The sequence below is a fragment of the Coptis chinensis genome, chromosome 3, assembly GCF_015680905.1.
Source record: "Coptis chinensis isolate HL-2020 chromosome 3, ASM1568090v1, whole genome shotgun sequence".
Taxonomy (NCBI): Eukaryota; Viridiplantae; Streptophyta; class Magnoliopsida; order Ranunculales; family Ranunculaceae; genus Coptis; species Coptis chinensis.
Genome location: NC_141458.1, coordinates 120,885,625 through 120,909,177, shown reverse-complemented (window position 1 = coordinate 120,909,177; position 23,553 = coordinate 120,885,625). Strand labels below are relative to the sequence as shown.

The window sequence follows — 23,553 nt, the reverse complement described above, 5'->3', positions numbered from 1 at the left end:
AAGTTATCAAAAAGCGCGGTCTATCATTATGATGTTTCCTATCTAGAGCCTAGCTAGCGGACAACATTAGATACTATCAATGGAATGATGCAATGGAACACAACCCACCGACCGCAGTTCAACTTAACAACACTTGATAAAACTCTAACAAGGCTGCCATATCTAAACCACTCTTAACAAGTCCGGACATCAATGAAGTCCATGGTATGCGGATAAAAATATCATTAGAACTAGTGAACATTTAGAATCAAAGAGTTTTTGAATAAATCTATACCCACAATCGGCAGATTGCATTATTATTTTCTCGGGACAATTTCTCGAGTCATGGTTAGCAATCACGTCCCACATCGTGACACTTTCTTCTGAATTGTTTAGGGCTATCTCTTTGGGGATTTCCATCTATCGGCTTTTCTTAACTCCCCTCCCTTTTGTTTGAGAAATTCAACCATCTGAATGAAAATTAACTCGAATAGAAAAAGTTTTTACAATCCTTTGTTTTCGAAAACTTCCATTGGTTGGAAATGTTTGAAAGTAATATAATTTTTGCTGTTTGACTTTGGAGACATCAGACATGAGAAACTTCCAAATTAGAACATACAAAAATTTCTATTATAGATGTAGTCACTTTTTTATAGGTATGTAGTTATAGATGTAATAACTCAGATGATATTAAGTAGTTGTATTAGAAGTAGTTTCATGTATCGCGCACGCCTCTATTCGAAAGTACAATTAGAGTGTTTCCGCACCTGCTCTTTCCAGTAAATTACTCTCGCCAATTTGTACCGCTTTGTTTCTATTTGTTTTAGGGATTTCTATTAACGGAGAGATAAAGAACAATACGCACGGATTTCAGGAAATTTGTAAACTCTATATAAACAAGGTGTAAACAGTGGAAAATCAATCAAGTAAATATTCTCTCAAATTTATCTCTCTCTAATTTATCAAACTGGGAAAGAATAGCATAGGCTTATAACATTTGTTGATTGGTCCTATTAGAAAGTAGATTATATATTTGACAATGTTGATTCAACTCTGCCCTACCTTGGTCTGTCCCTGGATGACACCCTAAAGTTTTATAACGTCTCTCCATTTCTAAAGTTTTAATCCAACTAACTGCACTAGTCTTTGTTTATGCGTCAAACCCTTCCGAATGAAATATAGGCATCACCCAAGTGGTCAAGTAAACACTGGAGATACATACTGCCAAAACAATATGAATTCAAATCGAAATAAGACCATATATGGAACTTGTAATAAAATTGCCATTGATTTATATTCTTTAATCAAATAATAATTAATCAGATAAGAAAATCACGTACATGCTACCATGCCATCTCCATCCAGTTAAGTCCGTTTTTCAGATTTGTATTTTGCACACAGAGTAAGAAGAATTAAAACTGTTAGTGTACACATCACATGTCTCTCATAGGACTCATTCCCTTTGAATGTAAAATAGCATTATCTTTCAAGTACGGAAACTGCTGCAGTTCTATTCTTTGTCCTACAATTAAACGCACGAAGGCCCACTTTTGACGTCATTTTTGGTTAGATGCGGCAGATTCCCTCTAACTTCAATTCACTGTTCTTTAGTGATTAGACTATGTTATAAACTTCAAGACTACTGTCGACTGTCTAGTGTCATACTGTCATGGGCTCCTAGCACTATTTCAAATTCAAAGAAAAAAATTTTCCGCGGCAAATTATATGATACAGTGTTAACTGTCGTATCATTTATAATCAGTACAATAGCAGTTATGCATGATTCAGCATATAAACCGTACAAGAAATAATTCTTCTAGGAACTTGATTTGAAACAAAAAGAAACCTTAACATCTTTTAGAGAGAATATTTTGTCAATTTGTTACGTTTTCACATTACCCAAAGTACTATGAACTTCAGAAAAAGGGTAAAGAATCGAAATCTTTATGAAAAAAAAAAAAGCATTATTATTAGTGGTAGTTAAATGTAGACAAAATACAGCTAAAAGGAGCGTCTGGTGAAATGCATGGTTTTAGTTGAGAAAGGTGGGTAATTGTCTTCATTCATCACATGGGTTTCAGAATCAATCAATAAGAGATGAGTAGAGGAGGAAGGGAGAAACCTGTGATAAAAAGGAAATTTTACTTTATGAAAACATCATTATTCTTGATTGGGTATTTCTAGTATTTCTAGCCCTTTAGTAACAAAAAGGATAGTAGTATGGACTTACGGAGTTATGCATGGTACTACTTTAATAATTCACAGGTTTCAAATTTTCCTAGTAGTAACTTACTGGTTTTGTGTGCGTGTCTGTGAGGACTGAGGATACATTTTTGCCTGTCATTATACAGTGAGGATTGGTTAAAATTTTAATGCCCAGTGTACACTTTTAATTCATATTAGAAAGTAGACGTGGGTGCATATGCATCGCTTTTTAAAAACTTGTTCATGATAAATCATAACTATATATATATATATATAAATTTTAACAAATTGTTGTCATTATTGTTTTTAAATACTAATCCGCTTTTAATTTCTCAATAAATTGTTTTAATTAAGTTTTTAAAACACAGTTTTTTTTAATTTGGAGAGGGTTCCGCTTTTAATTAGAAGTATTAGATTTTTATTTTATTTTTTTTTTTCAATAGGAGAGGAATTCTCATTATAATATGATGATAATGATTCCCTGCTTTTAATTAGAAAAGTTAAATTTTTTTTCAATAGGAAAAAATTTCCGTTTTAATAAAATTGATGACATGAAATTTTAAAGCAGATTTTAGGATAAATCTCCCTAGTACGGAAAAACATTTGTATTAAAAAACCACTGGGTGCAAACATACCAACCAAACCTCCTTATTTTTGTGGTTTAAAAAGAAAGTAAAAATAGACAAAAATACCCTCCGTAGTTAACAAACTAGATTTTTTTCATCTTCTTCATTGAAAAAAGAACAAAAGAAAAACAGATCTTAGCTTAAAAATTATAAAAAGAAAAGCGATTTCAAAATTAAAAAATTGTAAGGTTTCATAAGGACTGATCTAAACGATAATATTACAAATAATCTCTTCTTCTTCCTTTTTTTTTTGAGAATGAGGTAGTTTTTAAAAGCAAAAAAATAAAATCTTACTTTTATATATGCAAAATGAGGTAGTTATTATTATTTTTTGTTTTCATTTTTTTTTTTTTTTTATTTTAGCAGTTCGCTTTTAAATGAGATCAAGAATCTTTTGATGTTGAAGGGGGTCGACCTCCGCACTTCTAGTATCATCACCACTCTTTTTACCGACTTCTTTGCTAATGGCACCTCAATCGGTGATAGTTTTTTATGAAAAAATAAAAATAATAATAAAATCAATTTACATATGTGCGTAAAGTTAGATTTGCATAGTGATATTTGTATGTAAAAATCAATTTACATATGTAATGAAAGTTAAATTTGCATAGTGATATTTGTATGTAAAAATAATTTACATATGTAAAATTAAATTTGCATAGTCGATTTGTATGAGAAAATAAATTTATATATTGTAAAGACCAATTTAAAGCAAAAATTGAAAAAAAAAAAAAAAAAGATAAAAATCTAAGAGAGAATAAAATTTAAAAATTAAAAAGAATTGGAAATATGAAGTTAGCAAATTCAATAGAAACCCACCATTTGAAGAAGAAGAACTTCACAAATTGAAGATGAACTTAGCATATTCAATATTGCATCTTTTGAAAATTAATGATTTCTTCAATGGTGAAACAATGAGAAGATAAATCGTGTTAATCCAAGCTGAACAAATGTTTTGTTTTTTAAATGGAAAATAAGTATATAAAAAAAACTAGGAAAAACAAAATTAGACCATATTATGATTGCTATTTTTTTTTTTTTTAAAAAGGAGGTTATTTGATGAGTGATAAAAAAACGAGGAGGTTTTATAGGTATGGGCGTAATTGGGGGTTATATGAACTGGACTGGAATCCATGGGGCTATGTGTCATGGGGTGATATTTATGAACTAAAATATGCCAAATTGGAGGTCCAAACATATCAAAACATTACGTGCCAATAAAGTCTACTTCTAGTCAAATCTTAAGTCGGTTGCTCTCAATTCGTGTCTCATCTTTTCGAGCGCGCATTTCGAGACACCCCAAATAGAGTGGTTGAACACCTAAATCGGAACACCGAGCTAGAAGTTATGCATGGCAGAAGTTCACACCTTATTCAATGTTTCATTTTGGTTATAGTGGAAAATCTTTATTCACTATATTAGGAAGGGAAGTAAAAAATTATGATGTGTAATAACGTCAGCTCATTTTGGACTTATGGCGAAATTATTATTGGGCTTTGTCCTTGGGCCGTAACCTCCGTTAATTAAACTGCGCCAATTGCACTTATTCAACTATGTATCCCACACAACTACACAACAGTGGTGCACTGATGCAGTCTAACCTTTCAGCGTGAGCCCAGCATAATCAATTATTGTATAGGGATTAAGACCAAAGGACAAAGCCCAATAATAGTTTTACCCCAAGTCCACCCTAAATTTTAATTTACGGATTTTAAGGTAAATCCGATGTCAATTATCTTCATTAATAATTTCGATTTTATGACAAATCTTCATTAATAATTTTGGCTCAATAACAAACTGGACTGATGTCATCATATGTAAATTTGTATTTACATATAACAATATAAAATTACACAATTTTGTTTACCCTATGTAAATGTAAATGTACACAGTATTTTACATATGTATATTTGTATTTGCATATGACAATGTACATTTACATCATTACATGTGGAAATTTAAATTTGCCTAGTATTTTTCGCAATTGAAGAAGTCTGTAAAATTATATTTACATAGTTGTCATGTATAAATTTAAATTTACATATACGTTGTTGATCGTAAGCCCGTGTTTTTTAAATCCGTAATGAAAATTCAAGATGGACTTGAGGCGAAAAAAATTAGAAAATTAGGCTCTCAACCCAATTATTTGATTCCCGTGTGGCTGTGTGCCAAGGCCTTCTGCCCAGCCCATTATCGAGTTTTGTCTCCGAACCAAGACATGGAACATTTAATATATCCTGATCTGGTGGATTCTTCAGATAATAAGACTATGTTTGATTGGAGCTGTGGCAAAGGCAAATTTTGTCACCATTTATCATTGGCAAATTTGTAATGTGACAATTGCAAATAACTTGTGGCAAATTTAAATTACCACTGTTTAATGATACTGTGGTAAATATCATTTGCTCTGATTTGCAACCATTTACGGCTATTTGATTATCCAAATTTGTCGAGGCAAATATTTCATTTTTTCGTGTTTTTAAAATATTTAAGATTTAAAAATGATAGCTACTCTTACTAGTAAATTTATTTTATTTGAATATGGTTTTATTTGTGTGGTTTTTTCCCACGGCAAGTAGTATTTCAACCTTTAGTTTTTGTTTTTGTTTTCAAACTCAATAAAATATAAGAAAAAGCAAAAATAAAAATAAAAATTATAAACAATATCTCTCTCGAACTTCTCAACAATCTACCAACGATAACATACACAATACTAAATAATTTTTATGTACTATTGTGTAAAATAGTACTAAAAACATATTCAACCATATAATTTTATCCATTAACACTATTGTTACATAATAAAAGACCAATGAATGAAGGATCTTGGTGGATTTGAACCACCACCACCTTGGGATACATGAAGATGCAATCTCCCAAGTGCTCTACCATTTGAGTTAAAGATCCGTTATTTTGTAATCTACTAGTTGCAACTACTGCAGCACCCAGCACGCACTCCACCCAGCAGCAACAACAACAACAGCAGCGCACAACACCCAGCAACAGTAGCAGCAGCAGCAGCAGCCGCATTAGCACCCAGCACACTCCACCCAGCAGCAACAGCAACACAGAGACCACCGCACCACAGAGGTAGCACACACACACACACACACTCCACCAAAAATCACATCAGCACACACACACTGCACACAGTCCACACGCACCACCTACACCACACACACTGCACACAGTCCGCCACTACCACACACACAACAACACACACACACTACCACACACACCACCTACACCAGCCCACTACACACGCACACAGGGACTCAACAAGCACACACACCTACACTGAAATCTATTACTAGTCTATGCATGATATTTACAACTCATTTAAATGAAATAACAACGGTTACCGACATGTTCTCACAAACAAAATCTGTTTCAATACTTCTTTGAATAAGTAATAGTCCATATAATCCCTCCTATTTTATTGAAAACATAATCCAAAAGTTTCTAGGAAGGAAAAACACCAATTTCAATATCATTTGACTAACATAGCCATAATACTTTCAAACTAAATATTCTTTCATGTCAGAAATTACATAGGGATAATATTATCATACTAAAATCATCTAGTGACTACAACAAGAGAAGTACAACTCACCTCATGAGAACTAGATCAATAGGAATTCAATTGAAAGGATAACTTCAGTAAAGCTATGAATAATCGTGCCTACGAACTGCAACTAAACTACTTTAACCCAATACCCCCAGCAATTCGTTCAACATTCCAAGAGATTATCACCAAAAGCATTCATCTCCTTTTAATTGTTCTGCTCGCCTATATTTCCTCTAACCAACTGCCCTGTATGCATGACCCCATTGCCGTTATCCCATTTTTCAAGTTTAGTTCCAAGAGTCCCAAGTTACTAGGACTCTAGTCTTGACTAGTTCAAACTCTCTCTTTTAACAACACTTCACTCAAGTGTCAACCTTTAATGTTTGCTTCAATTTGTTCTAACTTATAATACCTCTACACCACCAGATATAACCATATGTTCCTACCCACTCTCATCGGACCAACACCAAGTAATTGCTAACTAACTTAGTTCCTGACAACATGCTCACCTCAAGCAACCAAGTCTTGACTTTTTTTAGTTTCTCACTGATTTCTCAAATAAACACAAGCAGTAAACACAACCCATATATAATCAAAGTAACAATTCCTATGCTCCAATATCTATTAGAGTATTAGACTAAGATAATACCAAAAGAAATACTATAAAAGAATGCATGTAGAATATAAAAATAAACAATGAATAACTATGGATTTAGAATTAATACTAATTATAATAACAATAAAGAAATAGCAACGACATTAAATATAAATAAATAATCCAAGATACTACATACTCAGATGGAAACTTGAGTGTCCAAGTTGAAGTTAAGAAAGCGTAGAAGACCTTGTAAAATCAAGATAACAAGGAGAAACAATTTAGACATCCTTACACAAAATTGCTCAATAATCTTTAACTTTTGAAGCAATCAGAAATGGCATAGGCGAATTAGAAGTTCATACACAACAGGAGCAATTTCTTACTTTAATCGGGAACAAATAGTGACCACTTGTCCGGTATCGACGATTCTTGTTAGGTTTCATCCTCTCCTACGCATCAGTCACTTTAATCGGGAACAAATACATCCAATTAAATTGTTAAACTAATGATCTAAAGAATAAACAGAAAAGAAAAAGAATAAACAAAGAATGAGAGATGGAGAGAGATAAACGTACCTGAGCCGTGCAAATCGATGAAATAGCTCGCCCCTCCAAATCGATTAAAGAGAGATTATTGAGAGAGGAAAGAGAGAGACTGTGAACCAGAAAGGGGAGAGAGAGATGTTATCGGGCTTTTTTTTTTTCCATTTTTTGATTGGCGGCAAATTTGTGTACAAAATTGTCGTGGCAAAATTTACTGACCCCAGAGTAAATTTTGGCACCAAAATCACGGCAAATAACAACTTGTGTCAAATCCAAAAACAAAATTGTCATGACTAAAAAAAACACATCAAATATTAGTGCAAACAAGTGAATAGTAGGGCTATCAAATACAGCCTAAGTTTTAAAAAACAAAAAAAAAAAAAAAAAAAAAAATCTAGTTAGGGTAGGGTAGTGGGTGACTACAATGCTCTCCACATCAAATAGATTGGGCCATTGGACCTGCATTTCCAAAGTTAGACTTTGTAAAATAACAAAGAGACATCGCTTATAGATGCAAATAGTTTGGGCCCTGGCCGAGTGCTATGAAATTATTGGATTCAATGCAAATCTTTCAAATGGACCTTCCAAGTTTTCAGGGGTTTCCGTGAATTGAGTTTTGCTATCCCAAAATTGTGGGTCCGGTTATCCCACAACATTTATAATCTTTGATGTGTTCCCGTTGTAAAGATTTCGGTCGGCCTTACACAACCGCTATTCGTTAGAGAGCTTCATTTGGGTCGAACTATACTAGCCCAGATATCGGTTTAGGGTTTCTACTTTCTTTCGGGGAGGCACATGTTCCTTTTGTATTCTTTGGATGAAATTTTTGTAATACACAACCCAACTTCAGTACTCATTCTAGTCAACCAAACCGAAATCCTGAACCATTGTCTAGGGCCTGGACTAATCATTTGGGAAGTTGCAATTGGAAAAAGTTCGGAATGATATCGATGCAGTCCATATATGCTCATACAACTTGACTACAAAGATAAGTGTAGCTATTCAGGTAGTGCTTCTTAGAATTTGTGCCGCGAAGAAATAGATTGTAATCTCGCACATCATGCGCGGTGGCTAGTTGGCAAGAATACTGGCTCTAAGGTATTATAGTATTATACCCTTCGTCACCAGAATGTTGAGCGGGAGACCGGGAGTGAGAGGGAGTGAGATCGCCTAAGCGGCTAACTTGAAAAGCTCCATGATCTAGAGCGTCTTCGGAGCGCCACATATTTTGCAAACAATTATATATTTTTACATACTTAAGAAAAAAGTAACTATAAAAGAGGGATTAAATAATTGAATAACCCTTCTTTCCAACCCAATTTATTAGTCGTTTTTGATGAAAAATGCATAAAATTGTGACGAGGCACATCAAATAGGATGCTACTCTTCAAACGTCAAAACCACTCTTCAACACTAAACCCAAACACTAAAACCACTTTCTTTATACTATTCTCTTTTTATCTCTTTACAGCTCTACAAAAATTGGTTCTGTACGTACTTGATTTTGTTAGTTAATCAACAAATTCAACGTGAACTATTTGTTGCTTTAACCATGACCTCTTTTAAAACTTGGATCATTAACTTTTTTGTTAAAAAAACCCATCTTTACAGAGCACTTCTTCAGTGCGCAGGTCGTAAGGCGCGCGGTCGCGCCTTTTTTCAAAAGTTTCTGCCTCGAAATACACACCACCCCTTGATGAGTGGCGAATGTAATGGACCATACATCTCGGCGCATAGATTTGATCTTTACAAGCCTGGAAAAACATAATTTGATTGTGTGAGGAAATTTAATCAAGTTTTGCACCCAAACTTAGAGAGCGCGGACCCGTAAAACCGCAGTTTAAAATCGGGACGAGAGGGTAAGTAGACAGTTTTTGTGACTAAAGATTATACCATGTTTCTAAAGTTTACGATAAATTTATAGATAGAAAAATTTATGAGTTTGACATATAAGTAGTTACTAGATTTTTGGACCCATTCATCGAATAGGAACTGTTATATATATATATATTTTGTTGAGTTAGTTTACCATTTAGGATATCCCTATAGAGGCGCCCGGTAGAGACCGTTGGATCCGAGATCTAACGGTCCAAAATAAAAACAAACCCATATTCTCTCTCTTCCTTTTTGTTTTTGATTTTCGGACCGTTGGATCTCGAATCCAACGGTCTCGCAACACTCATCCCTATAGGGATATCCTTGTGGTAGCCCAGATCATTTTTTTTTAATTTGGATGCATGCATGGGTTCCACCATGCACTATTCTATAACAATCGATTGAGTCCCCTTTAGGGTTTGTAGTAGCTGCAGTGACTTTTTGAGTTTTGAGTCAAACAACCAATGCATGCATCCAAATTAAAAAAAAAAAAAAGAAAAAAAAGTGTATAGAATAGTGCCACCCGACCTCTTACTTCCTTCCCCACATGACTACTACTAAAAGAAAGTGTGCAATCACAAATGTACAAAATATTGTAACAATGAAAGTTCATGAACAAAACACGACAATGACTTGGGCAATAGAAGATAGAACAATTTTTTTAAGGTAATTGTATAGCATTACCAACTCTGCATTTTCATGAAGTCAACTTCTTATTTTAGTTGTTGAATCAAAGCTTCAGCTTTTGTGACCCTTTTTCGGCAGCTTTAGCTTTCTCAAGTTATTCTTTCAGGAATTTTATCTCGGACTTCAGCTCTTTCATCAATTCAGTGTTCTCATTGGATTTTAACTCAACATTGGAATCAAGTAAGGCTTTCACACGACATAACTCCGCAGAAAGCAATTCCACTTTCTCGGCATGAATTTATGCAATCTTGGTCGCATCATCGGCATGGCTCAATGCTTGATTATTTGCATCACTCATCATGGGCATCTCATGTTTCATTCGTTTGATAGTAGACAAAAGGGATGTGACATCGACATCATATTGGAGTAGGACAACAGTGATCTAGTTCTACCATTCCTCTATCCTCTTTTGTGTTGTATATACTCCTGTGAGTAGCCCAGAACTTCTCAATCTCGGCAGTCTCCTCCACTCGTTTTTGAGAAACTAAAGCTTCCCAATCTTTTCAGTAGCCTCCTTAGCCAATTTCTCCGCGGCTTTCAACTCCTCAAGAGCTAAAGCATTCTCTTTCTCCACAGATGCTTAACTGATCTTTCGAGTTCTTAAGTTCCTCCTGAATCTGACTCAACTGTGCCTACATGTTTGATCCTTCCGACGTGCAAGGTTGTGTTTTCAACACAAAACATAAATGTACAAAAGTATACCGAAAAATTAAACAATGTAAGACTAATAAAGTATCAGGATTGTAATAATTACTTTTATCAACTTACATCAGGTGTAAAAAGTAAAACTGATCTTGGGGATCCATGATATGAATATACAGACCCAGTTAGCTTCATAAGTAATATAATGTGTGCTATGATATTAACATGCCCTCAAAGCTACTGCTTATTCACTATTTGAGTCATTGGTATAAGAATATACAGACCCCCTTAAAAGCAGTTACCTTTATAAGTTAAAGTGTGCTATGTAATCACTTGAATGGACAAAATAGACGATGTCTCTATTAGTTATGTTTGTATTGAAGCCTCAAAACTAATGACTCATAACTTAAGCTACTAAATCTGGATGAGGAAAAACTACTATGGACTAATAATCTACAAAGTAATATGCCAATGCTAACCATGCATGTATATCTACATAAGCTATATGACTAAAATTAATTAATTAGGTGAATGTGCTATTATCAAACAGAGGTAATACAATTAAACTTTATAATTGTTTAAGACGACCAAGAATCAGTAAATACATCTCATTGCAAATGTGCTATTATCTAGTGAATTCATTGTGTCAAATCACAATGAGATCATTAATTAATGAGAGTTCATATGCCTAGATATTAGTAGTTGTATATGGACAGGAACTTTCAAATTCTAATACAATTCAAGAAGGAACTCATTCTTGCTACCTTTTGAAAGTAGCCTTACTTTTACAATTGGCACTAAGTCGGATACAATGGGTGCAAAGGACTTAGTCAGACATAACTTGAGAAAATCAACAACACATAATCAAAGACTTTTACTACACAGTTTACATAATCAAAGACTTTTACCACACAATAACATAGTAAACGCAAAGTCATTATACTATGTGAATAACTTAACACCACTGGCAATAACATTGTAACAATCAACAATCTCAACATGACATATTTTAAAATCAAAATAACTAAAGAGTAGAAAACTCCAATTACAAAATTTTATTTACTCGCTTAGTTATCGTAAAAATAATATGACAATTGACAACCTCCCAACTTTAACTGAAGAACGGAACATAGCAGATTGCAGTTAGCATAGCAAAATATTGGAGGCAGCTTAGTGGCCAAGACCATTGGAGGGTGGGTCTATTGAACCATCTCACAAGCGATATCTTGGGCATACCTCATTCACTATGCCGCCTACTCTCTTTATGGTTGGTTTACAAACCCATAATTGTCCGAAGTACAAAGTAACTAAATACTTGTACGCAACTGCATAGCAATTAAAAGTGCTATTTAATCTCGATCCCAAAAGTTGAAAAGTTACCTATACATTAACTTAGTATAATGAGTTATACTACCCATGTAATGTTTATTTGATAAACAATAAAACAATCAGCTGCTTTGGGCTAGCTTATTATATGGTTAATACTGCCTAGCTATAAGTTAATTATAGTATTACCGATTGGTTAATTTAATATGTGAAATAACTACACATGTTGAAGATGCTTGGAGCGTAGAGAGAAGAAGGATATAGAAGCAAAACATTTAAGAGGAAGGAGAAAGCATGCATCGTCTTCTATTAGTATGTTTGAAACGATCAAACGAAGGGATTTTTCTGAGTACATTTCCTAAATATTATTTCTGGAAGATTGTTTCCTATTTGAGTACAACTATTGTTCCTAAGAGTTAAGAGTAAGTCGATCAAATCTTAATTGTATTATTAATTGTGCACATAGCCAAAGTTGTAGTATAAGAAAATATAGGTAGAGAGGAACACCTTGTCAGCTGCATTCAATGACTTGTATCATAAATTAAATACCCCAAAGAGTTTTTTCCACTATACATTCATTAGAGGGGCAAAATTCAAAATAGCATCATCAACCACACTCAAAAACATTGCTAGCAAGTCTAGCTACTGCTTGATTCGTTACCCCCTAACCCATGATGAATCATGTAACTGCTAGCTTCCTACTTATATATTTTACCATATTAAGATAATACCAAGGTGCATGTCATCTGCCATCAACTATATCATGCCCCAAATTTCATAATGACTGATTACCAAAGACACATGACATCTACAGTCATTATGAAACTTCGGGGCGTGATCGGACCAACTAAGCAAAACCCAAACTAAACAAAAAACATAATAATCTTACAAAAAATTTCGTGAGAGTCTCCTCCGTATTTTCAACATTTCATAAACTTAAATCCTGTCATAATCTGAAAATCATAACAATATAGATATCTCATTGTTTAATCCAGTTATTTAACCGTCTCGGCGAATGTCGGGAACGCTTAAATAACCCTTACATACTCGAGACAATTTAGTTCTTTCCCTTAGAAGGCATTAGTTTCTCTAGCATGACTAAAATGTACTAAATACATTTTATAATTTACATCATGACTATTAGTTCCTCTATACAGTGTGAGGCGTCATTTTATCAAAGTTATTCAACAAATAAAATAGATTTACTTTGTCCAAAAATCTTTATATGGTAATCTACCCTTACAAAAATGTTAGTATACTTACCATCCTGCAAAGCATATTTATATTGAGTCTGAACTAACCTCCACATTAGTGCAAATCACCTTCAAACAACCATTAGTGTCTGCGCTTCCCTTGCTTATAGTTCTCCAACCGAAAAGCATGAATTTCATGAATCCTTGTCAATCTAAAAAAAAGCCTATATACTTAAGGTCATACGATCAAAATCACAGCCATCTACATGTATGCAATTTCAAATTGGAACCAAAATAAATGTAAATGATCGAAATAGAAGATGAAAATGATGAAGGAAAATTATTATAGGAAAATATTTAAAAGGTAACTTTCAAGCGAAGAGCAAAGTACTTAAACATTTAAGTTAAAGAAATTAAAGTTGGTGTGAAGAATTCAACTCGGATGACAATTAAACAGAACTCAAAGTCTATAAAAGTTCCGAGTATCCAAAATCTTTAACTTAACCAAGTATCAAAAGCTTTGTAAACTTTTGGTATGCATTGGGGGTTACACTAAAATTACGAAAATTAGGTGTTTATACAACGAATTAATCATATACATGTGATTTGCATAGAATATGTACTTAATGAAACATCAAATAACTACATAAATTAGTATTTAACTCAAACAACATGCAATGAAACATTGCTTTCTCAACGGTGGGAGCATACCTACCAGTGCAGTATGCCGGTAATTGTAGGCCCTTTTGAACACCTTCGCACAATGAACTGTTTGTTTTCCAGAAAAAAAGAGGCGAGAACACGAATTATATTTGTAATAAAGCATTTGACATTTTATACCTGAACCTTTTCACTTTCTTCAAGAATTCTTGCAACAAAAGATTTGTAATCATGAGTTCGATGAAGAATAACTCAATCAGTATACATTTGATTGGGTTTAGACTTTCAGGTGAAAACAAAACACATAAGAGGAGATTATTTACTTGTGAGTACATACCTTCCAGCGATGGATTGAGATGAATTGCAAAAAATATGTGACTAAATTTTGTCTTCTATGGGAGAGAAAGAAATTGATACTTGCTCTTTAACTACGGGAGAGGTAATTAAGTTTCAACGCTAAACCTTTGCATTGTAAATATAGTCAACTCACATTACTAACCAAGAATTCAAATATCTTGAAGCTTGAAGCATGATGTCAAAATTAGTTTATGTGGTGTGAAGTTTACCTTTTGAGTCGATACTGAGCTAGAATGTAGTTCTTATCAGCAACACATATATTGGTACCCGTCAAAGCATTCACTACTACAGAATGACACTTATACCACTGTTTTTAAGTGGTATAAATATATTTACCACTGTTATACAACCGTGACAATAGGTGGTGTGGTATATAATAATAGCAAAACTGTGGTATATATGTTTACCGGATACCACGATTTTTCAAAGAACCGTGGTTTGTAATGCCCATTATATACCACGGTTGTCAACATAACCGTGGCATATAAACTATTGAAACCGTGGTTTATATTAGTGTATATGTTATAAGACCGTGGTATATAGTTATACTAAACACTACGGTTTATGCCAAACCGTGGTATATATATATATATATATATATATAATAATAATAATGCTAGTAAAAACCCGAACCTGCATAACAAAATTTATCTGACACGCCTACATACAACATTTCCATCTTCCCAACAAATTTCAAAATGTACAATAAACTATCAAACATTGCAAAAAAGATAATAATAATAATAATAAAAAACTTCCATTAATTTTTTGAGTGCACCGAAAAACAAACTTCAAATTCCTTTTCATAAATTAAAAGGTAAGACTCATAAATTAAACCGGAGGGTCCAACATAGCTAAAACTCATCCTTATTCACTTCCATTTGAAACACCCCATTTTCTGGATGAACTGAATAATATCAAGTCGAACACCGTCAAGTTCATCTTGCGTGTATGTCTCCTTCAGTTCTAAATTTGTTATCCGGATGAGTCAAAGCACAACATGTGGAGTTACTATATAAGAATAAAGGCTAAGTCGTTGAGCCAAATAAAGTGTTTGTCAAAACTTTCAATACCTTATTTTCAAATGATCCAAATTGAACAAGCTTCTACTATTTCCTTCATAAACTTCATTGTATAATACCCACACTCTCATGCCACCGGTTGATATGGGCCCTAACATATAGACTCACAACATATGTAAACATATACTTTTCAAAGAAAAAGACAATAATGTGTATGATTTGTTTACCTTGATCTTGTCCCACTTCAGCGGAACTCGTTTCCCATCAACCCTTTGCAATATGAGGACCGCACTTCACAATAAGATAAATGCAAAACATTTAATTCACAAGGTTTAGAGACAACCAATAGAAACTAAGCTACGTTCTATTAAGCGAAACATGATTCACTCCCACATAGTTTGTACATACAGGTTTTCACCTCACACATGGCTGCCAAGAGGTTTGAGAATAGATGGATTGAAAGAGAATCGAAGAAACTAGAAAGATTAAAGCAAAACATACTTTTGAATATATAGATGGTTCTCCAGGCTTCCTCGAGGCATGAAATCATACACTAACATCCCATTGATCGATCACCTTCAATGATAAAGAACTATATGGTAAACAATATTGCAAGTGATTGAGATGTGAACAAAGAATATACTTCGAATAGATGGTTCTCCAGGCTTCCTCTAGGCATGAAATCATACACTAACATCCCGTTGATCACCTTCAATGCAGTAACCGATCAATTTAGCCAAATAAGGATGGAGGAGGTTGCCAAGAGAAATAACTTCAACCTGCCAGAATGCCAGAATGGTAAGATATTAATGTATCAATATACTTTCGGTATATATGATCCCAGATATCATAGTTGTACTTCTGGACATGGATGAGGACAAAAAGGAGCATGTATGTTTTGTATCACCATAGTGAGAAGTTGACAGTTTCTTTTGGATTGATAAATACGCCTCCAGGCACACCAATTAGAATCATGAAGAACCTTCGGATTTGCGAGGACTGTCATGCAGCTCTGAAACTAATTTCAGATATTGTTAATAGAGAGATCGTCATGCGTGATAGAAACCACCCTGCTTTGATCTGAACCTTTCCAGCTTTCTTTATATGCTTTGTATAACCTGATTGTTACCTATATGATTTTTATTGTCAATTAAAACATTAACTCTTGTGTTTGAGAAGTTCAATTGTATTGAGTTGTCAGGTACAACAAAAGGTACTCTGGACTTGAACAATGTGAATTGACTGATGCTTTTCCTATTGGTATGTATCAACACGAAATATGTATGATGTCAACACAGCGTGCAAAAGCACATGGAATTTCTTTCTTCCAATTAAACGTAATTCGTGTAAACGATGTTAATGACTTAATGACCTTTAAGAAGCCAGACATTACAATTTAAATGGTCGTCCAATGGGACTGAATGATCGATACCTTTACGTAGCTAGTAGAAGTGATTAACTAACGAAACAGAGCTAAAACGTTACATACACCGTAGTAGAAAAAGTTTTACCTCATTAGCATATATGAAGAAGCCATTTTGATCTTTATCAAATACTCAAAGCTTTTTTCAGCTTTTAAATTGATGGCTTAGAGCCGCTATACTTGGTTCAAATGATGGACCGCTTTCTACTACTTCACTTATGCTTGGTATGGCAGCTGCAAAGCAAGGATTGGTGGGATATGATCCCCGGTAGGAGTTGTTCTTTGCTGTTGCTAGTGCTTGTAGCACGGCTGTTGGAGAATATGTGTCACTTGCTACTCAGAGAGATATTGAGGGGGTAGGTCAAACAAAAAACTATGATCCTCACTTGTTTGGCCAAGAGAGTATCCGTCCTGAATTCATTCCTAGTCCAGCTAATAAGATGAACACCAATTCCATGCTTGTTTTGCTGTCATTGGCGTCCCCAGCAAAGAAAAACCAAGGCAAAGAAGCAACTAACCAAAAGAGGATCCGTCTATGCAACATCACCTGGAGAATCGCCCTCTTGTGAGAGGGGATGTCACCAAAGAACGGAATTGCTATATATGTCGCCTCGAGGTCTCCATTGATGAGGGTGATTTCGAGGATCGGAAGAAAGAGCGTGGACGATGACAATGACTATGAAACCTTACCGAACACTATGAAGGAAGGTGGCTTGTGCATCAGGTTTGGCATTCTTGTGTGGCTCACTTTTACCATTGTTGTCGGTCATGATTGCTCTCGACATCAACAAAGTTCTAAAGCTTGTCATATTAAAACTTCGCTAATCATCTCATTTGAGTTCACTGCGCTAGGTTTTGATCCAATGACTTTGCTAGCTCCTCAATAGTAATGTAACCTAAAGAGCATATCAATTCATTGGAAATAATTCAGAAATACCAAAAAGAAGAGACAAATATAGTTGAATTCAGGACATACTTGCTTAATTAACACACTTCATGTTCTGCTTTTATGTTATAGGACAGTAGGGATCACTTTAATGTATTAAGATTATATTGCATACAATGTTCAAGGGAAGATTTATTTGTGTGTATCCATCATATAAGTAATTAATACAAACCAGACAGTTCACATAGAGTAATGAAATAAATAACTGCACAGTTTGAAGTTTAAACATAGGACACAGGAAGAACGTACTCACCATCTCCATCATTGTCAAATAAACAGAAGAAATCCCGAAGAAAAAAAAATAAAAATTGATGCATGTACTGAAAAAACTTAAAACTTGCGGTTCCGGCCGATGAGTTGAAAGTCTTAAATTTAGAATTTAAGTTTTGAATTTAGAAGAGTTTGAAACTAAAACCGGTTCTAGAGGGAGATTCAAAGGCGGTATGGAAAATATTTGGAGGTCTACCGGTTTTGAGAGTTTTAAGAGAGGCCACTTACGTGAAACTTTTAGAAGTTTTAACTTTTAAAAGAGGCGAGACTTTCGGTTTCTAAAACCCTTTTCCACGTGGCTTCACTCTCTCATGGGATAGTTCCATCTAGGATAGAAATTATCCACGTCAGATGTACTATGCTTTAATATAGAGAGAGGTGATATAAAGAAGTCATAAACCACGGTAGAAAGTGGAAAATTTATATACCACTGTTTATGTTTAAGGTAGTGGGGATGTGGAGTACTCTCATGCTGAAAAAAAAAACTAACCATGGTATATGGCCCAACTTATCCCACGGTTTTCATGTAACTGTGGTATATACTAGTAAACCAATGACCAAAGAAATTTCCGCCGTGGTATATAAGTATTTCCCACAGTTTTTGGAAGAACCGTGGTATAAACGTTCTTATTGACCGTGGTATATGTGTCATTCTGTAGTAGTGATTCCACCAAATTAGCCCAACTTTGGATGAATTCAAATGCAAGCAATGATGAAATTAAAAGAAAATTGAAGTTACAGAGACACCGGAAGAGGGAGATATAGAGTATTAAAAATGAGTAGTAGTGTAGGAGAAAACTTAAAGTTCCATAGACTCCTGAAGTGCTTAAAAATACAACTAAACTGCCAAGTTCAAAAGACCAATTGAATTTGATAAAAAAAAATTAGTCGTTCATAAGTCATAACTACTTTACTCGCAAATCTTACCCCTCATTATTAGTGATCATGTAAAGGTATATCTGTTCTCTTTTTCGGGGTTTTGTTTTTTTTATCTTTTGTTTGGGTATTGAAACCATTTACCATTTACAGGAAATCCACATAATTCTAAATGCAAAGCAAAGGAGCTCACGAATCAAGAAGAGTAGAAAAATAAATTCTACATGTTGGAAATAAATAGAATTGAATTCAAAAGTTGTAAAGCTTGGAAAATTACCTGTTGGATTTTGCAAACAGTCTCTTCAATTAAGAAAATGATTTAATGGTGTCGGAGTGCTCGAGATGATTGGTACCATCTGAAAGATAACATACTGGCAATAGAGCAGTGAAATTAAGGAACCGAATAGAAAATGGTTTGAGAGAGGTGAGAGAATGAATTGACAGAGGGTTGTTTTGTTAAAATTTCAACATTTTTATCACTAATCCAAAAAATTGATATGATTTTAGAGAGAATCAATGAGAAGACACGTACAGAATATCAAATGTCAAAGAAATGAGATGCAGAAAAACAGGGAATGGATATTCGAAAAAGTCAAATTTCAATTGAGAAAAATAAATTATGAATCAAATAAGAACCCCATGTTAGATCAAATGGCGCAGAATGAATCGAAAATCATAAAGGAAAGAACGGGTATTCAAAGAAACCGTCTATTACATGAATCCATTCCTGAGCAATGTCTATAAAACTATAACCACACGACAAATAAGAAAACTCGGGTGTACCTGACAGCTATGGTTCTTTCTTGTGTAACGTCATCTACTTAGGAATCTAGGTTAGTTTCCATGAATCACGTTCTCAAATGGTTGGTCTCAACGCTATAGTGAATTGAATGAACAATCACTTGTACCTGCTTAACAGAGTCATATCATCTGAGGATTGTCCTTCCCTTGAAGAGCATGGGTGGCTTGATTGAATTTATTTATTTAAAACATGTGAGTTTTTGTCTAAACTAAACCAAGTTGTCACGACTTAATGCCAAAAAGACATTTTGAACCTAACAATTCAACTTCTAATCCACTACAAATATCAAACTATAAGAACGGGATTATATATGCATTCCCCTTTTGTAAGTAGCATCACAAATTTTATCTCTAAGTACAATTTCATAAAGTCGAATGTTAATGGAGTAAAGCATTTGCATAGTTCCCATAGTGAGATTAACTATTAGTCTCTCTACAAAGGTACACCGTACGAAAATTTAAACACTGTCAAAATGCATTGTCCTTTCAAAGGAACCCTTAGCTTGCAAGAATAAATGCACTCCATTGAATAGCATTTAACATAGATTGACGTGCACGGTACTAATATTGGGTAAAAGTTTTCTGCTTACGACTAACACAATGACCACAACGTTATTTAGAAATGTAGTTTGTTTTTTGGTAGGTAAGCGAGGTTGTTAGAGAGGTCCCCTACCCCTTTTCATATAATAATGAAATGTTGTCATTACTAATGAGGTGATTACCCTTTGAAGCAGGGACCTTTTTTGCCTTCTTCAGTGCTGAATAAAGAATATCAAGTGGAGGCTTCACCATAGGTAACCTTTGAAATGCACCAACAGTTTCCATTGTTACAGGAGTTGTTTCCTTGATAAGAATATTGAAAGGGAGGGTAAAAAACTATATATATATATATATATATATATATGAATATCAAAGTCATATCCATACAGAAACAAAAGCTCTAAGTCAAAAAGATTTTGTTTATTCTATGTTACATGGACACACCTTATTTACTTATATATATATAGCTCGGGTGGCAGGAACGTAGCTTCCTTTCACAATTTCATAGGTGGTTGTTTGTACTTTCCTAGAAAACATTACGGGTGCAAGTCCTTCCGAAAATAAACCTGCATTTGATATCAGCTTAGTAACTCATGAAACAATGTGGTATTGAGGTGTGTCCAGACCAGTGATATTTGAACAAACATTTGAGCTATAGAATAATAATTAAGCTGACTTTTCCTGAAAAAATGGGCAATTGATATTTGAACTTAAAACAAATGAAGAAGGTAGCCTACCTTTGGGAAGCATGGAGCTTCTTAGAAAGAGCTTGTTGGGAGGAATATGCCATAGAAGATGCATGATTTCTCTCACTCTGTAAGAAACTAAGTACATATTTTGAAAAAAAGCAACAATTTGTATCCGTGTTGGCGATTGTGGCCCGAATTAATTTGTGTCGATCGGTATCTAATATAGGTCGTCAATAGCTCATAATCCCATCACTTTTACCAAAACAAAAGAAGAAATCCCATTACTTCTGGGCTGACTAAATGAGATGCATTATCATTTTGCTACTCCAATAATGAGCTATATTAATATTCATGACATAAGATAAGTATGAGAATTCATTAATAATAAAATAAAAATAGGCTTACTTCTTCTCAAATTTGTTGGCAGTATTACTTCAAATCAATCTGATCAGAAAAATCCCTTTGGTGGAGGACGACAATGAATCCCTGGTAGATTATATTGAAACAAACTTGATGACTTGAGCTGCCTTGAACCCATTTTCTCCTTTCTTCTACACTAGCTCACTGTGGAAAAAAAAAAATCGAATTTAATAGAATTAATTTTCAAATCAAAGAGAGAAAATGAGTTGTGCATCGTGTTTTCAAATGTAAATCAGTAATTTAAATAGAAAAATGTAAATATAGTAAAATACTAACCAAGAATTCAAACATCTAGAAGTTTGAAGCCTTGATGTCGAAATTAGTTTATGTGGTGTGAAGTTTACCTTTTGAGTCAATACTGAGCTAGAATATAGTTCTTATTAGCAACACATCTATTGGTACCCGACAAAGCATTTAACCAAATTAGCCTAACTTTGGATGAATTCAAATGCAAGCAATGATGAAATTAAAAGAAATTTGAAGTTATAGGAAGAGGTAAAGTTAGAATTGAAAAACAGTCAAAAGAGAAAGAAGAAGAATAGTTGATTTTCTAAGAATATTACTTGCATGAGTTTGTAGAATACATTTGTGCATTGACCATCATATGCAGATTGACTTCTAAGACTTTCTTCAAACATTCAATAAGCTAATAGATAACCAAGTTGTAATTATAATCGAACCAAATCTCATCATTTTTTTTTGCAGTGCATCAATAACTTCCTCTACTTTTACTACTGCCAAAAGCAAAATTAAAGAACTACGACATGCATCAAAGCACCATGGGCAGTCTCACACCAAATAACCAAATGAGTAACAAAAACTCTTCAAATCTGAAAATTCGAGATACATGAAGTCATGAATACCCATTTTAGAAGAACGAAAGAGAGAGTGTGTGAAACAAAGCAAGGAATCAATTATTTCTTATCATCTAACCAATTCACATACCCAAATATACTACTCATTAACAAAAGCAAACATATCATCTCACAGAGAAGCATTTAAATTCATTGTTGGTTATGTGTTTAGAATACGTGGGGTTTTTTTTTTGTTATTTCCGATTATATTTAAGAGTGAAACGCAGCTGATTTCAAGCTTGGGAGATCAATGTCGATACTCAGTAGTCAGTAATATGATGGAAAGGCGACAATCTATCATTTCGTTTTGCTAGAAAGTGGAAACCAATTAAGAATTAAAAGAGAGAATTGGGTTTTAACACCTTCCACTGCCCATAATTTTTTTTTTATTAAACTGAGAAGTTGGTGAGAATAGTGAGAAAAAATTGGCAATGCAAGAGTAACTCGTTGGTGGCTGCTAATAAATACAGTACAAAACTTCACTCTGCTCATCAAGAAGCAGTCACACCAACTTAAACGCGAAAGAAAAATTAGAAGATGTTCATAATAATTAGAGGAATATTTGCCTCTCTGTACATAGCTAGAGGAAATAATTTCCCTTCTATATGAATCAATGCAGATACACACAGACACACTTATCTACGGGTTAGACATCTACCGTGGGTCTAAGAATTCATTTCATATATTGACTGTGACTTAATATTTAAGAGAATGTAGCAGATTCAATTCAATATAAACCAAGAGTTGGTGGCACCGACTATTGCTTTATTAGCTACACATCGCTTAAATTCATCTGCATATTGTTGCTTCAGACCAATATAATCAAGCTAGATTACTACATACACAATTACACACATTGTCTAAAATCTAAATCAATACTTCAATTGTGTTACAGTTATAAGAACTGCTGTAAAAGGACACCAATGTTGACATTAGTAATTATTGGAGATTCTAATTAGCACTAATACGGTTGTACCAAATGCAGCCACAAAATATCCCCAATCACATTTATACAGTCATATTCTCATTTCTAAATGCCAATCACAATTTTTTTAACAATAAATAACCAAATCAACTGGAAGCAGAATACAGAGAATTAAAGTTGATTCCTGCAAGTTCTTTCTCACCAGAATTTCACAGAGATTCAATTACGCTATCGGTATAAGAAGCTTTCTCTTGACCATTAATCAGCCTCGCTGGTTCAACCATACAACCGAGTTGACAGAGTTGATGGGTTATTAAAGAATCTTGGTTTGAAGAGAAGGGTGTTCTAGGTTTGGTGTTCGAACAATTGAAAACAGGAAAAGAACTTCGATTATTCATGTGTTTTTTTTAGGAATTCATTTTAATAGGTTATAAATCTAGTGATTAGCTTTCGGCTTTTTTTTTTGAGAAGAAAGGTTTGGGTTTGACGAAAGGGAAGGGGGTTATCTTATTTTGGGTTATTGCTATTA

At 34.0% G+C, this 23,553-nt stretch overlaps 1 protein-coding gene and 1 long non-coding RNA gene across 2 annotated transcripts in view; both read right to left on the bottom strand.

The window, feature by feature from the left end:
* Window positions 1-15,911, bottom strand: part of LOC147513810 (uncharacterized) — a 31,912-nt gene extending 16,001 nt beyond the window's left edge. Inside the window, exons 1-2 of the mRNA XM_086597096.1 lie at window positions 15,782-15,911; window positions 15,508-15,571 (exon numbers count right to left, since the gene is read on the bottom strand). Of these exons, the coding sequence (XP_086453222.1) occupies window positions 15,508-15,571; window positions 15,782-15,840 (123 nt within the window). The 5' untranslated portion in view covers window positions 15,841-15,911. The remainder of the gene's footprint in view (window positions 1-15,507; window positions 15,572-15,781) is intronic.
* Window positions 6,734-7,617, bottom strand: LOC147513811 (uncharacterized). The gene is made up of 3 exons (XR_015217422.1): window positions 7,552-7,617; window positions 7,360-7,439; window positions 6,734-7,222 (listed from the first exon to the last, which is right to left on the bottom strand). It is a non-coding gene; the product is annotated as an uncharacterized LOC147513811 (long non-coding RNA).
* Window positions 15,912-23,553: the final 7,642 nt, after the last annotated feature.